Source organism: Thermobia domestica, chromosome 2 (assembly GCF_964235325.1).
Source record: "Thermobia domestica chromosome 2, izTheDome1.hap1.1, whole genome shotgun sequence".
NCBI lineage: Eukaryota > Metazoa > Arthropoda > Insecta > Zygentoma > Lepismatidae > Thermobia > Thermobia domestica.
Window position 1 is genome coordinate 272,157,748 of NC_137455.1, and position 14,194 is coordinate 272,171,941.

Here is a 14,194-nt window from a genome sequence, read left to right on the forward strand (position 1 = left end):
CGGTTCCCACCTTGCCAGCCAATGTTATTACACCTACGCAATTTTCAAGTTTCAAATGTATCAGTCGGCACGGTGCCACCCTTCATTCGCCAGTGACGAAAAGATAATCCCATTTATTATAATAAGAAATGAATGTGTGCCAAGCAAACAATACAGTTTTGCTTCCCAATTGTGCTTTCTTTCCCTTTTTACACTATAAAAGCGAAGAACTAAATTTATAATAAAATATATATTCTTTTCTTCTTCCTTAGCCTCGAATTGATAATCCGTATATGTATCATGAAGTAATCGAAATAAACAAAAGTTTAAAGACACAAATAGGAACCGGTGCAATGTAAATTGATTCGGAAATATTTTCAAATGGCTTTAGTTGGTTTGTTGGTCGGTTTGAAGTTTCGCATCCCTTCCAACATCAATGTAATATGAGACGTTAACCTCTAGCTTAATATGCAATTCGAACCACATGAGATTGCACTTAAAATCGAACCCGAGTTTCTCTCACTGGTAGCGTCTGCGCTAACTATATAGCAACGAGGGAGCTCTTAAAATGGATTTCATATCAAATTAAGTGAATATCATGCGCAAGAAGAATGCATAATCGAGATCGATTGCTTGAACATTCGTGATCTATATTAGTGTGTCCGCAGTAGCAGAAGTGAAATGTAAAAAGACATATTCAATAAATAAGAATTAAATAATCTTGTATAATAGTATAAAAGTATTGTAGTGAAAATTTATCCCCAAAATAAGGTCTTTTACATTTTCTTGTGTAATCTTAGTACCAGGTAGGTTTGCAACAGTGATGAAACATCTGAAATATTTCGGTAATAATAAATATACTAATAAAAATTAAAATATTTTCAAGCTCCTCATGAATTAGTATAAGAATTGTAGTGTGTATGGATAATTATTTTTAGTAATTTGACTTTGAAAGTATTATATGACTATATATGAATATCTTTATCTAGTATTTGCAATTACCTTTATATAATACTTACAAATTTCAGATTTTAGTTTGATGGGTTCTTTGATAAATGTGATAGAAATGAAACGAAGTATTTCAGTTTAACGTCCCACGATTTTGCCCTTACAGGCTTAGGGAGACGAAGGTTAAGGTAAATAAATGATGATGGAAGAATTGGTGTAATGAAAAAGAGGGAGGAAATGGGAGTACCCCGAGAAAACTCACGGACACGATGTTGTCTACCACCAAACTTACTTGGTTGAGGATCAAACCAGCGACCCCATGTACCAGAGGTAAGCGCTCTACCATTAAGCCACCGTGACCTCATTACAATTTGGTAGGAAATGCGATAATGTTATTAAATGCAGCTTTAGATATACAGTAATTTATTATTTACTGTTACTCTAATTACAGACTTCCATTAGACGAAAGATGAAAGAAATAATACATAATAGAGGAGAGTAAGAAATAATACATAACATTAATTTTGTGGGAACATTTGGTAATAGGTATTGATTTCTCAACCAACATCCCCTGGTTGATTGCATAATCAATGTACATACTATATAGTAGGAACGGTGTGGAAATTAGTGAAAACAACCTTGCAATATATAGGTGAAAATCTAGACTTAGATTTCCAGAAATAATGTTGAATAATAATTTAAGTATATTTCAGTAAGTGATACCATATCAATATGAAAAAGTTGATAATAGTTATACTGTATGATACTTACCTGTACATGTTCCCATCCATACATCAATAGCTTTCACATAGCTTACTTGTGGAAGACCGCTTTGTATTCCTGTAAAGACATAAAAACAGTTACACGACTTCATTGTCAGTTCCTGCTAATTAGATTTACAAAGTTTGGCAAGCGTTTGAGAGTTTCACTGTGGAATTACAAGGATGATATAAATGGATCTTTTACGTAGGAATCCTGTTGAACGAGTTCGTGAATGGTGTGTATTTTATTTGGAATTCGCAATCCGTGGATTAGAATACATAAGTTAGAATTTGATCTAAGTAATAGTATATAAAAAATACTTTTTGTATTTGTAAGTGAATAACAAGAAATCTCATCTATGTATGTAGAAGAAACTATCACCTAAGTATTAACGGAAATTTTGGGCACACAATCAATTTTGAGAACCTGAAGCTGGATCAATTAATTTTCAAAGGGATACAGCGACTCAGCATTCAAGCATTAACCTCTTTTATGAGAATATCAGGCTATGGGGATGATTGGTGATTCCTTTAAATGACAAATTGCACTATAACTTTTCGCGCTTCTTATATCACAAACGGCGGACGTTGAGAATAGCGTGGAGAGAACGAAGGTCGGGAGTTAGAATCATAGAATATCCCTAGTTACGCTACCACATTTTCATCCAAGAATACATATTTCCAACCAGGTTGGTCAAATTTCAATTGAAATAACAATTAACAATTAATCTGTAAGTTTAATTGTTAGTTGAAATTTAACAATTGAAATAAGCAATTGTAAATTGAGACGTTGGATGGCAAAGTGGCGTAAATCATTAAAAAAAAAAATGAAATTAAGTCATTTCAGTGAACTTGAAACCATAAACCTGTTGGATGGTGAAGTTGCGTATCTCAGAGTTAAAAGTCCAGGCCATAGGCCAAAAGATTGCGGCACAAAGAACCGATTTTGTCCGATTTTTCTATACCGATTCTAATAAAAGTCTCAACATCTTACAATGTCTCAAAACTGAGTTATGCCATTTTGCCATCCAAAGCCTCAATTGTTAATTGCAGGTGGCAATTCATCAATCAGAATCAACTGCAATTAATCAATCAATTGAAAGTAATTGATGTGGAAAGTAATTGCAATTAAATTCAGTCATTCAATTGTAATTGAAAGTAATTTATAATATATTCAATTGCAATTAATATCCACAACAATTACTTTCAATTGATTGATTACTTGCAGTTGACTTTCATTGATTAACGGCCGACACTGCAGTTGTATATATATTTCATCGTACAGCTGTTTTCAAATATTATATATTTGATATATAAAGCATCCTACCCCGCTAGATCGATTTTGATGATTTTTGGTACATGAGTCAATCTTGGCCAAACTTAGGTTTTTATTATATTAGTTTTCTAAAACAGATCATCTTAAGTGAAGTAGAATGCCGGAACTACAGTACCCCACGAGCTCTTTACGTTAGAAAAATGAAACTCGGTATATCTCCTCATTAGAAATAAGGGAACCCATGTTCCAGCAATTTTGAAATTACTGTTTTGAGGGGGACAAATCGGCCTTTTCTAAATAAATAAAAATGAATGTAGAGATGTTTAGCTCTAATTTCTAATTTCTTTTCTCTAATTTCAGCCTCATCAGCATGAGAGTGCTTCAATTGCAATTAACAATTGAATCAGTGAGCAGAAAAAGGAGAACATTCCCCAGTATGTTACTTTTGAAAAACGAAAAGTAAAACCGCTTAATGGAAATACCATTACTTGCGTAAAAATATATGTATGGGAGATTTGGAGCGTATGTTAAGACTTTTAATTTTCCAAAATTCCAAAAACGTAATAGGATTGGATATTTAAGTTATAGAGAAATTGTTATGATGGAATGTTATCCTTCATTTCTGGAATGTTCTTCTTTTTCTACTCACCGATTCAATTATAAGTTTCAATTGCTCCATTGCAATTAACAATTAAACGTTCCAATTACATCTTTGTAATTAACAAGTTTTAGTTCCTTGGAAATCGATTAATAATTAACAATTGATTTAAATTTAATTGGGAATTGTGTGATTAAATGTAACCTAATTGATGGTAATTGAAAAGGACAAATTAATTGCAATTTAAATCAATTGCAATTAATTTTTGAAGGAATTACTTTCAATTGATTGATTAATCGCAATTGATTTCAATTGATAAATGCCCAACACTTTTTCAACTGTGAGAAAAAAGAAAGAACACGAAAAAATTATTCATCCAAAAATATGTAATATTGCGTTTTCAGTAGGACTAATTTCTAGAATTATCCGTGATAGGCTATCCTATAAGCCTCCTGAAGTATTGGTCTGAGTATCCGTACCCCAAGATCCCGGTCTTGAACAATTAATCAAAGGACCCCTCCTGCTTTATAGAAACGGGCGCTTCTGTATCAAAATAATCCTGATGATTGGCATTTTTTGGTCATGTTTTACGGAAAGTACTGTCTTTGCAATGCTAATGTAAAAATGATAAAAAAATAATGTTTTCTCAATTTCTACAGTTACACTTAACATGTCAATTATTTCACTACTACAAATATTTACAAATGTATTTTATTGTTTCGACGTTGAACAAGTTAGTAACAAGAGACTTTGTTTTGTATGAATCCGATGCGTAAGCTGTGTAAAACACAGACACAGACACACACACACACACACACACACACACACACACACACACACACACACACACACACACACACACACACACACACACACAAATTACTCTAGTTGTGACTTTTCTTGGATCATGATATAATGCTACCGATCCTAACAGATGGTGTTAGTATCAACATCTATCATACTAAAGGAAAGTTGTACGAGCAATGACAATCTATTCTGCAATCGAGAAGAATTAACCAATGAAGAACGCTTAAACAGATGATCAGCCAATCATTATATTCGGTATAACCCAGATACCTTCAATATGACTATCATGTAATATCTCATATAATTTCCATTTACTCTGCGCCTGTCAATTGTAACTGCCATTTGGCGACAATTGATCTAAGTGCTTGATGGATTCGTAGAGTAACTACTAATGTTTCAAAGTTAATGTTGCAACACAGTAAAATTTTTGGTTCTCCATAGCGGCTGAACGAGACCTCGGAGGGTATTTCATCTTGTAGCATTTTTGCTTTAGTTTGACCTGTAGACTCTGTGATTCGTGGATCCCATTTTTAGAATATCATATCTCTCTCTCTCTCTCTCTCTCTCTCTCCTCTCTCTCTCTCTCTCTCTCTCTCTCTCTCTCTCTCTCTCTCTATATATATATATATATATATATATATATATATATATATATATATATATATATATATATATATATATATATATATATATATATATACATATACATAGTAGAGCCATGATTATCCACGAATGCCGCCAAAAAAGTTTAAACCTGATTACACAGTCGCTCTCGATTATGATATTTTTTGTAAGTAGTCGTTGCGGACTGCGCATGCAAATAAGTACTGCATGTTCTAAAATATAAAAATAAATTGAATGATAAAGATTAATATTTCCGACAATAGTGCACATTTCGAAGTGCAACTCCACTCTGATAAGCAGAAACCGATTGTTGTAAGGTATGAAAAACGGGAATTATGAAGAATGATTTACGTGGTATAAATTACATTCATTGTTCACTGCGTAATGAGAGTCTGCGGGCGATCACTGAAGGGTTAATTACAAACTTAAAAAAAAAAATAAAAATAAAAAAAAGCCAACGACTGGAAAATGCAATAGGTCCTACAGTGGGAAGGTCAAAAATTACTGGCAGGTATATTGTGCATCAAAATCCTATAGGCATTCTCGGAATTTGTGGATAAGTGATAGGTTCTTGGTCTTTAGTTTTGGTCGTGGCTTTCACATTTTCTGATCACTGACCTTGACAAGCCGAGTAATACAAACAATAAAACAGTTTCTAGGCTGAAATACTGTATTTTTTTTTCGCGTTTGCACCTCCTTTCTGATCTTTTTCCGGGTTATCCGCGATTTTCGCTATCCGCGGTGCCCTTGCCATCCAATTCCGCGGATAATTGGAGCTTTACTGTGTATATAATCTGTAATGTAAAAATACCTACATGGGAAATTTCTATTACAATAAATTAATTTATTCTGTAATATATCAGGAGGGGAGAGAGAACTAATAATAGTCTATTTAGTTTATTCAGCCTAGGAGTTAATCTGGCCTCCAGATTTTGTATTCTATGAAAACGTTGCTCTTTGTTCCTCAATTTATGTTACGCATATTGTTACCCACTCAGACAGAAGTTTAGAAAGTAGTGAGGAAATCAAACGTGACGTTATTTCCTTTTCTTTTGTTTCTTTTTTTATTTCTTTATTGCTTTCTTCCTTTTTCTGTTTTCTCCTTTCGATTATCAAATAATACAGACTCATAACATTCTCTTTATGTGACTTTAAAATCTGTTCTTAGTAATAGAAACCTCAGAAGCTCAACTTTGGAGACTGAGGATTATAAGGAAACAAAGAACATCTTTATTTGCAGAAAATGTGATCTAACAACTTTGACATTTTCGTGAGTTTATATGAAATACAATTCATTAGTTACGTTTTCAACTTTAGCATTGAAATGTATTTTCAAAACTTTAAAGGCTTTAATCCAACGGATGAAACTCACCTGAACTCTGCGAAGAAACAGCCAACAGCGTTGTCACTCCAAGTGTGGTCCTTCCAGGAACTGAATCGACATCCATCCAAAAGGAAACCCATGAAATGACAACTATCAGCATTGTCGGCAAGTAGCTCTGGACTAAATGGAAACCCACTGAACGACTTAAATGGAATTCTGCTACTAGACAGCTGTAGTTTCCTGCAGACAGAAATACACTAGTAATTACTTTAAGCCTTTCTGAAATGTATTGTTTATCATGATCATACATACGAGGTTACAGTAATATTGAAGAATAGCCAATATTTCTTTGTGTTCATGAAGTTGCTTACGTAGTTTGTCGTAATTGATAGACATCTAAAAGAAAGATACATTTACTTTATATTGTTATGTTTCTGTACTGCAGAAATAGGCATACGCATGTAAATCATAAGCAACAGTAATTCAATTTTTAAGTTTTCCAACTATGCTATGTACAAGTATCGCAAAATCTTCTAGAACTGCTGTATGTTTGTCTGTCTGTCGACAAGTATCACAGCAAAAACTACAAGGGTTATCGAGATGAGGTTTTCTGGAATCAATGTAGCATCTCAAGGACGGGTTTCATTTCTTCTGTTAATCTTCTATGCAAACTAGAAGTGATAGTTTCCAGTTTTAATGTTGATCGCTATAAAACAAAAATTGTAATATATATCTATAAGAATTTTAAAAAAATGATTTAGCGTCTCAAGTGAAGATACTATCTTCACCTACATCTCTCGATTAAAACCGGAAATGCTAGAAATTTATTATTACTCTTGGTTTCAATATTAAATTCACAATTTGAAAAATGGAATTTTTCTGTTTAACGTCCCACGATTATACCTTTGAGGCTAAGGGAGACGGATAATTACCGTAAATGAATGATGATGGAAGAGTTGGTGGAATGAGGATGTGAGTAGGAACGGGAGTACTCCGGGAAAACACATAAACACGATGTTGTCCAGCATAACCCCACATACTAGAGGTAAGCGCTCTACCACTGAGCCACAGCGTCCCCTGGTAGTCTACTGTAGTGTTAGCTCCCTTCTTTAGGTTCTGGGCTGAAAATGTAAGAAAGAAATCGAAGGCTAGAAGATTCATACCTGGGGAAAGGTATATTCTCACAAGGGAGAGTCACAAAGTGGCTCCGCTGAGATCCGAACGACACAATCGTGTTTACATTTGATATGTTATAACTAGACGAATCTCAAAGTTATACGTGCTACCGGACGGAATATCGTGAGTTATAACATATTTTGTAACGTAAAAGCTACAAAAAATTAATTGGCAGAATAGTTTGAAAAGAGTCATTTGTTCGGAAACGGTTGGGTAAATGGAAAGCTCAGCGACCACGTATCTTATCATTATCGGGGGTACACTTTTTGGGGTAAAAATGTTTGCGCCAGGGTCCCCCCACAGGGTCCCAGACGGAGTCCAACTCAAAAGTTTCAAATGGCAAGATGGGTTAAGTAGCATATTGTTTGAAAGCTGTTGTAAAAGGAAAGAAAATGGTGCAAGTCTCGATTCTCTACGACAACCCTGTGCAAAAAGGCGGCGAGTCAAAATGTAAAACTTAATTGAAAGCCCATGGTCACCCCTATAAATCGGAAACGGTGGGACAAATGTTAAAACTGAAAAGGACGTGTTGCATTATTTTCAAAGTACAACGATTTAAGTTAAAACGTCTTGTTCCAGGGCCTCCACAGGGTCCAGATGGGGTCCAACTCAAACGTTTCAAATGGCAAGAGGGGTTATCTCAAGGATGTTATAAAATAGAGGATCTGCCCATATGTATCTTCATCATATGAACTCAGTGAAGCCGAAAAACAATCGAGCACCGTATGAGCCGGCACGTCTGATTGGCTTCTCTCGTTTCCGCCATGATTGTTGGCTCGAAATGTTGCGATCTTAGTGGCGCGGAGTGGGCAGAGTAGGTGTGGCGAAGCTGTGACGTAGGGCTTCACGATTTTGTTGTATGGGCAGATCCTCTATTTTATAACATCCTTGGGTTATCTAGCGCATGGTTTGAAAGCTGTTGTTAAATGAAAGAAGATGGAGCATGTCTCGACTCTTTGCGATAATCCTGTGCAAAATGGCGGTGGGTCAAAGTGTAAACACAAACTTAATTGAAAAGTCTGTGGCCATCTTGAATTCAAGTTGGTCGCTTACAACCTATGTCATTCATAGCGGTACAAATCTAAATATCTATTTTTCCTCTATTATGTACTTAGAAACGTGCATTAGGAAGTTTAAAGAACAATTGAAGTTCGATTTGCTTCAACTATTATTTCATTCCTTTGTTCCTCATGCACATTCGTCACAGCTCTCGATATCATTTACATAAATATAACGAATATGCGATGAACACACTGCGAACCAAAAGTTGAATACCTTCGGGAATTTTCTAATTTTATCGTACGTAGTTCACACATAAAGGACTTGCTGCGCCAGTCAGGTTGGGGACTCTATTATAACGTATTCGTGATGATTACATTTGTATGTTATTTGTTGGTTTGATCACAATATTTCGAGCAATACCAGCAGGGTGCAAATTATCGGGGGGATAAGGGGGATTTCCCTCCTCAATCACATTTGTTCCTCCTCAAAGAAGTCATCTGAAGTATCCCCACCGGGGATGCTCGCTTTCCCCCCAAACTATGCTTAGTATAACGCCAAATTTCACTGATTTTTCGCAATTTGTTGTAAGTTTAATATTCTAGCTGTATTTCGAAATGAGAGATGTAAACTATTCAGTTTTGGTCATTTCTAATTTTCCCACTATTTCCATCGTTGTTCACTTGAAAACTATTTTATTATGACTACAGTTGTTACTTGCAACCGTATCCCCGTACTCTTCAGTTCGTCGTCGTTCGTGAATTTGAATGTGCTAATTGCGCATAACAAAGTCACATATGGATTTATAAATGTTCTTAGCGGTTGGCCAAGGAGAAGTAAATAAATAGTTTCTTCCACCATATTTGGCGAAAGTCGGACGTGTGATATTCATCCTCTACATTTGTATCGATTATCATCTTGTTTTAATTTTTGCTATATTTCATTTTCCAGTGTATTCTTTGTTAGCGCATGTTCTTCATTCCCTAGTGGTTTGCGTGTTTGCAACTCAAAGGTTGCATTTAATTTGTGGTAATTTGCATAATAATCACTGTCTTTTACAGTTTACGGAAATGAACTTTTGAAACTGCACTCAAAATCTGAGATATATCCTCTCGTGGCTAATATGTTACCGTACACGCTGGGGATTCGCCCCTAGTGAGCAGACATGTTAGTGAAGGGGAGTAAGAGCACAATTGTAGATTTGTTTCAGCATTTGCTAATACGACTGGTTCGCGTGTCATTGTTCATGTCTAAGTACTTCAACTGGAGCGGGCTTTTTAAAGTTAATCCTTCATTTTTCCATCTTTCTTTTCGCTGTACAGTTTGCTGTTCACGCCAATAATGTTGTCAGGAAAACTTCAATGCAATGTTTAAACTTTATTTGAATAATGTAGCACATAGTGAATCAACTTATCTGTAACTTAACAGTAAAGTAATTGTAAGTGTTGACTTCCTGCGCTCCGTCACGGAATCCATATTTGAAAAAAAAAAAAAAAAAAAGCGCAGCTTTAGCGGGGAGTAGAAGCACAAGATCGAAATTTGAATTGAGAATTTTTTAAATATTTGGCTTTCGATTTGACCTTGATGCTAGAAATCGGGACCAGCAACAATCCATTTCTCGTATGATAGGCTAATACCTAGAATTAAAAAAAAAATAAAAGTAGTAAGCCCGGTTAACTGATAATTTTAGTGGTTTTAATAATACTGAAGTAGGTTTGCAAGCTTGAATGTGAAGTGGAAGATTTTAATATGAGTGGAAAAATTAACATTTGCTTGTGATCATGGCTATCGCTCGGGCCGAATTATTAAGTAAGTAACTTAAACCTTAGAGAGCTACGGGTACGAGAGTGAATACATTTAAAAATGTTCCGAAAAGTTAGGTGTGGTGTGTGTATGTCAGACAATATGTACGTACATAGTTATTGTCGATAGATTTATTGAATAAATAAATTTCTTCCTTATTACAAATGTCATATTCGTGCAGTTTTACTATACGGATCCATAGTATAAATAGTAGTAGTAGTAGTCATCGTAGGGACGGGTTAGAAGCCCCGCAGGGGTTTGTTGAGTTCTGTTCTCGACATAAAATGGGCAAATTAAAGACTTCCTCAATTTTTTCCGTACATTTTACAATCTGTGGATCCGTATAGTAAAAGTACACAGTCATATTTATGTGTATGGGGAGTGGGTAAGGCATTATTGTTAAATTTTCAATTATTACACCTTCAGACTTTACGTCCTGTTGGGCTAATTTTATCCCCCCCCAATATAGATTATCCAATTTGTACACTGAATACCAGTACAAAAAACGTTCACTTACAAGATTGGTGAGCAGTACAAGACCATGTGTAGAACATTTCAGTACATCGAGCTGCGTCAAACTTTGTTTGTTTGGTCACAAAATTCCAAGTAATAACATATTTATGTACAAACTCAATTTTCAAGCTGGTAGCATATTGGATTACAAATGATACGTCTTTGATATATTCTGGACATTTACTATTGACCATAAACGTAAATATCACATTTTGCTTCTTCAACTTCAATGGTTTGAGCTGGACATTCGTTCGATACATAGTGCGGTATTTTGAACTCAAGATGTCGCGTTTTTGAACATTTCTATCTTTTCGTCACCTACTGATTCACATTCATACCAAATTTGGTTTTCCTAGCTTCAGCAGTTTGGTATGCCTATCCTTTCGACATAAGTTTTAAGCGGCCATTTTGGATTCAAGGTGGCCATTCATTTTCAATTAAGCTTTTGTTTACATTTTGACCCGCCGCCATTTTGCACAGGGTTGTTGTAGAGAGTCGAGACTTGCTCCATATTCTTTCATTTAACAACAGCTTTCAAACCATGCGCTAGATAACCCCTCTTGCCATTTGAAACGTTTGAGTTGGACCCCATCTGGGATCCTGTGGAGGCCCTAGTTCAAGACGTTTTAACTTAAATCGTTGTACTTTGAAAATAATGACACATGTAGTTTCCTGTTTTCACATTTGTCCCATCTTTGTGATTTATAGGGGATGACCATGGACTTTCAAATAAATTTTTGTTTACATTTTGACCCGCCGCTTTTTTGCACAGGGTTGTCGAAGAGAATCGAGACTTGCACCATTTTCTTTCATTTCAGAACAGCTTTCAAACAATATGCTACTTGCCATTTGAAACTTTTGAGTTGGACCCCGTCTGGGACCCTGTGGGCCATCCTGGGGTAAACTTTTTTTTTACCTCCAAAAGTGTGTCCTTGAAAATGATAGGATACGTGTTCGTCGAGTTTTCCATTTACCCAATCGATTCCGAACAAATGACTCTTTTGTAACTATTCTGCCAATTAATTTTTTGTAGCTTGTAAGTTACAAAATATGTTGTAAGTCACGATATCCCGCCCGGTGGCGTGAATAACTTTAGGATTCGTCTACTTATAACGTATCAAATGCAAACACAATTGTCTCGTTCAGATCTCAGCGGAGCTACTGCGTGACCGTCCCTTGTCAGTTCGGAAAAGATTATTATGAGAGAACCCATGGGATGTGAAGGTCCATACTTTCGAGACTTTATCATGTAGAAGAACTGATATTGTCAGCAACAAGAAACAGTTACCTATCCTTTTCCAGATTTCCCTTTGATTGAGGCTGAATGATGTATTAGTTGCATTTTGACGGGGGTAGAACGAAAGAATCAATCCCCGTCTTTCCAGTAATCAAGTCTGGAGCATCCGTCACCGGTGGACTACGAAGATTACTAACACATAATTATAATATTACTAAGTGCAAAAGACATTTGATTATTGATTTCACTTGCGTTATTACTCTTATAGAGGCCCCCAAAATTTGAATGTTTGTGATACTATAGAGTTATTAATTTGTAGCTCGTACAATGAACGGAGTATTTTAAATTTTCATTTAATATGTAAATTTGAAATATGTAATAATCTGACATAGTGTCATTTGAAGAAATAAATTTTATGTTGAGTAGGCAACACTGTTAATCGTATGGTATAACAGAGTATGCCGAAGAATGTTTCCTTACGATATCTGCATCGTAGAAGTTTTAACGATTTTTATTTATCCGTTTAAAAGGGCTCCTTAAGATAAATGGTCCACCCTGTATACTAGGTGTTTCAGACAAACATCAACTGGTTATTAAAAATCACAAATAGTTGGAGATAAAAGAATGAAACAAAAAGTAAGACAAGAAAATGTAAAAGGGTGTGTCGAATGAAACGTTCTGCCTGCATCATGACGCCCTAGGAGTCACCAAAAATTTTAAATAGCAAAGTATGTACATAATTTAACTGAGTTTTATCTGACGGTACAATAAATCACAATAACATTTTGGAAATTTCATCAACGCCGCTGCATACGAAAAACCTTTTTCTACAAAAGTTGTTTTTCATGTTACTTTCAATTGTGTATCATGTTATATACTTTGCTATTTAAAATTTTCGGGTTACTGTCAGAGGTTCCACGATAGGAGGCTTTATGGGGCAAGTACATATGAAATGAAATCTTTCAGTTTAACGTCTCACGATTATGCCTTTTAGGCTAAAGCAGGTGGATGATTAAGGCAAATGAATAATGATGGAAGAATTGGTAGAATGAGAATGTGGGAGGAAAGGGGAGTACTTCGAGAGAACCCGCGGACATGATGCTGTCCACCATAAACTTACCTGGTAGGGCATCGAACCAGGGACCACATGCACCAGAAGTAAATGCTCTACCACTGAGCCACCATGTCTCCGCAAGCAGAACGATCTATTCTATGAATCTTATGATACGTTCCTTTTAAACCTTTTTGTTTCATTTGTCTTCAGCCGTTTGCGATTGATCATAATTACTGGACGTTCTGTCTGTATCATTTGGCAAACATACCATCTGTATATAATCAGGGTGGACCATCTGTCTTGAAACACCCTTGAAACCTATAAACTAGTAGATATCCTACTGTAACTAGTAGATACTACACTTCTAATAGATACAAAACGACGAGATTTTGTACCATACAAATAGCAGCTGGAGGACATTGCTTCACATACTCTGCATTGTCATTAGATTAACAGTGTTGCCAACCGAACATAAAGCCATATATTTTTTCAAATGGTACTACGTAATGTTATTACAACTTCTAAATCTACATATTAATCGAAAACATACAACGGTTGCAAACTAAGGACTCTACAGTATCACAAACGTTCAAATTTCGGAGGCTTTTACAACAGTAATAATGCAAGTAAGACGGACGAGGTAATGCGTAACTAAAGTAACTTAATGTCGAATACTACGATCAGGATATGATGCATTTCGAATGAAAAGGGACGAAGTTACATGGAATTGAAAATTTGAATTTTTTTCGAAAGGATTTATTATTTCAAAAAAGCGTTTGGGTAAATATCACTCTAATCACGTGGATAATTTTCGTAGACCTAAAGATTACCCGCAATTTGATATCTCAAAACGTTTTGGATACATGAGAAACATGGATAGAGATGACTATATTGCTTTAAATGACGTATTTGAGGGAAATTTTTAAAATGATTGTTGATTCTCTTTGTTTTTCGGCATTACAACACTTTGCGGCAGTTGTAATATAAGAAGCTCTTGCAGTTACATGATTTTAAAGTGTTTTAAACCAGTGATGGCCAACATGTTTAAACTAAGGAGCCGCATCATAGATATATATATCAATATATATGTAGGAT

The 14,194-nt window shown here is 35.3% G+C and overlaps 1 protein-coding gene across 1 annotated transcript in view; it reads right to left on the reverse strand.

Annotated features, from left to right (window-relative positions):
* Positions 1 to 14,194, reverse strand: part of LOC145679813 (glycine receptor subunit alpha-2-like) — a 640,671-nt gene that overhangs the window by 47,458 nt on the left and 579,019 nt on the right. Inside the window, exons 6-7 of the mRNA XM_081750341.1 lie at positions 6,366 to 6,557; positions 1,699 to 1,767 (exon numbers count right to left, since the gene is read on the reverse strand). Of these exons, the coding sequence (XP_081606467.1) occupies positions 1,699 to 1,767; positions 6,366 to 6,557 (261 nt within the window). The remainder of the gene's footprint in view (positions 1 to 1,698; positions 1,768 to 6,365; positions 6,558 to 14,194) is intronic.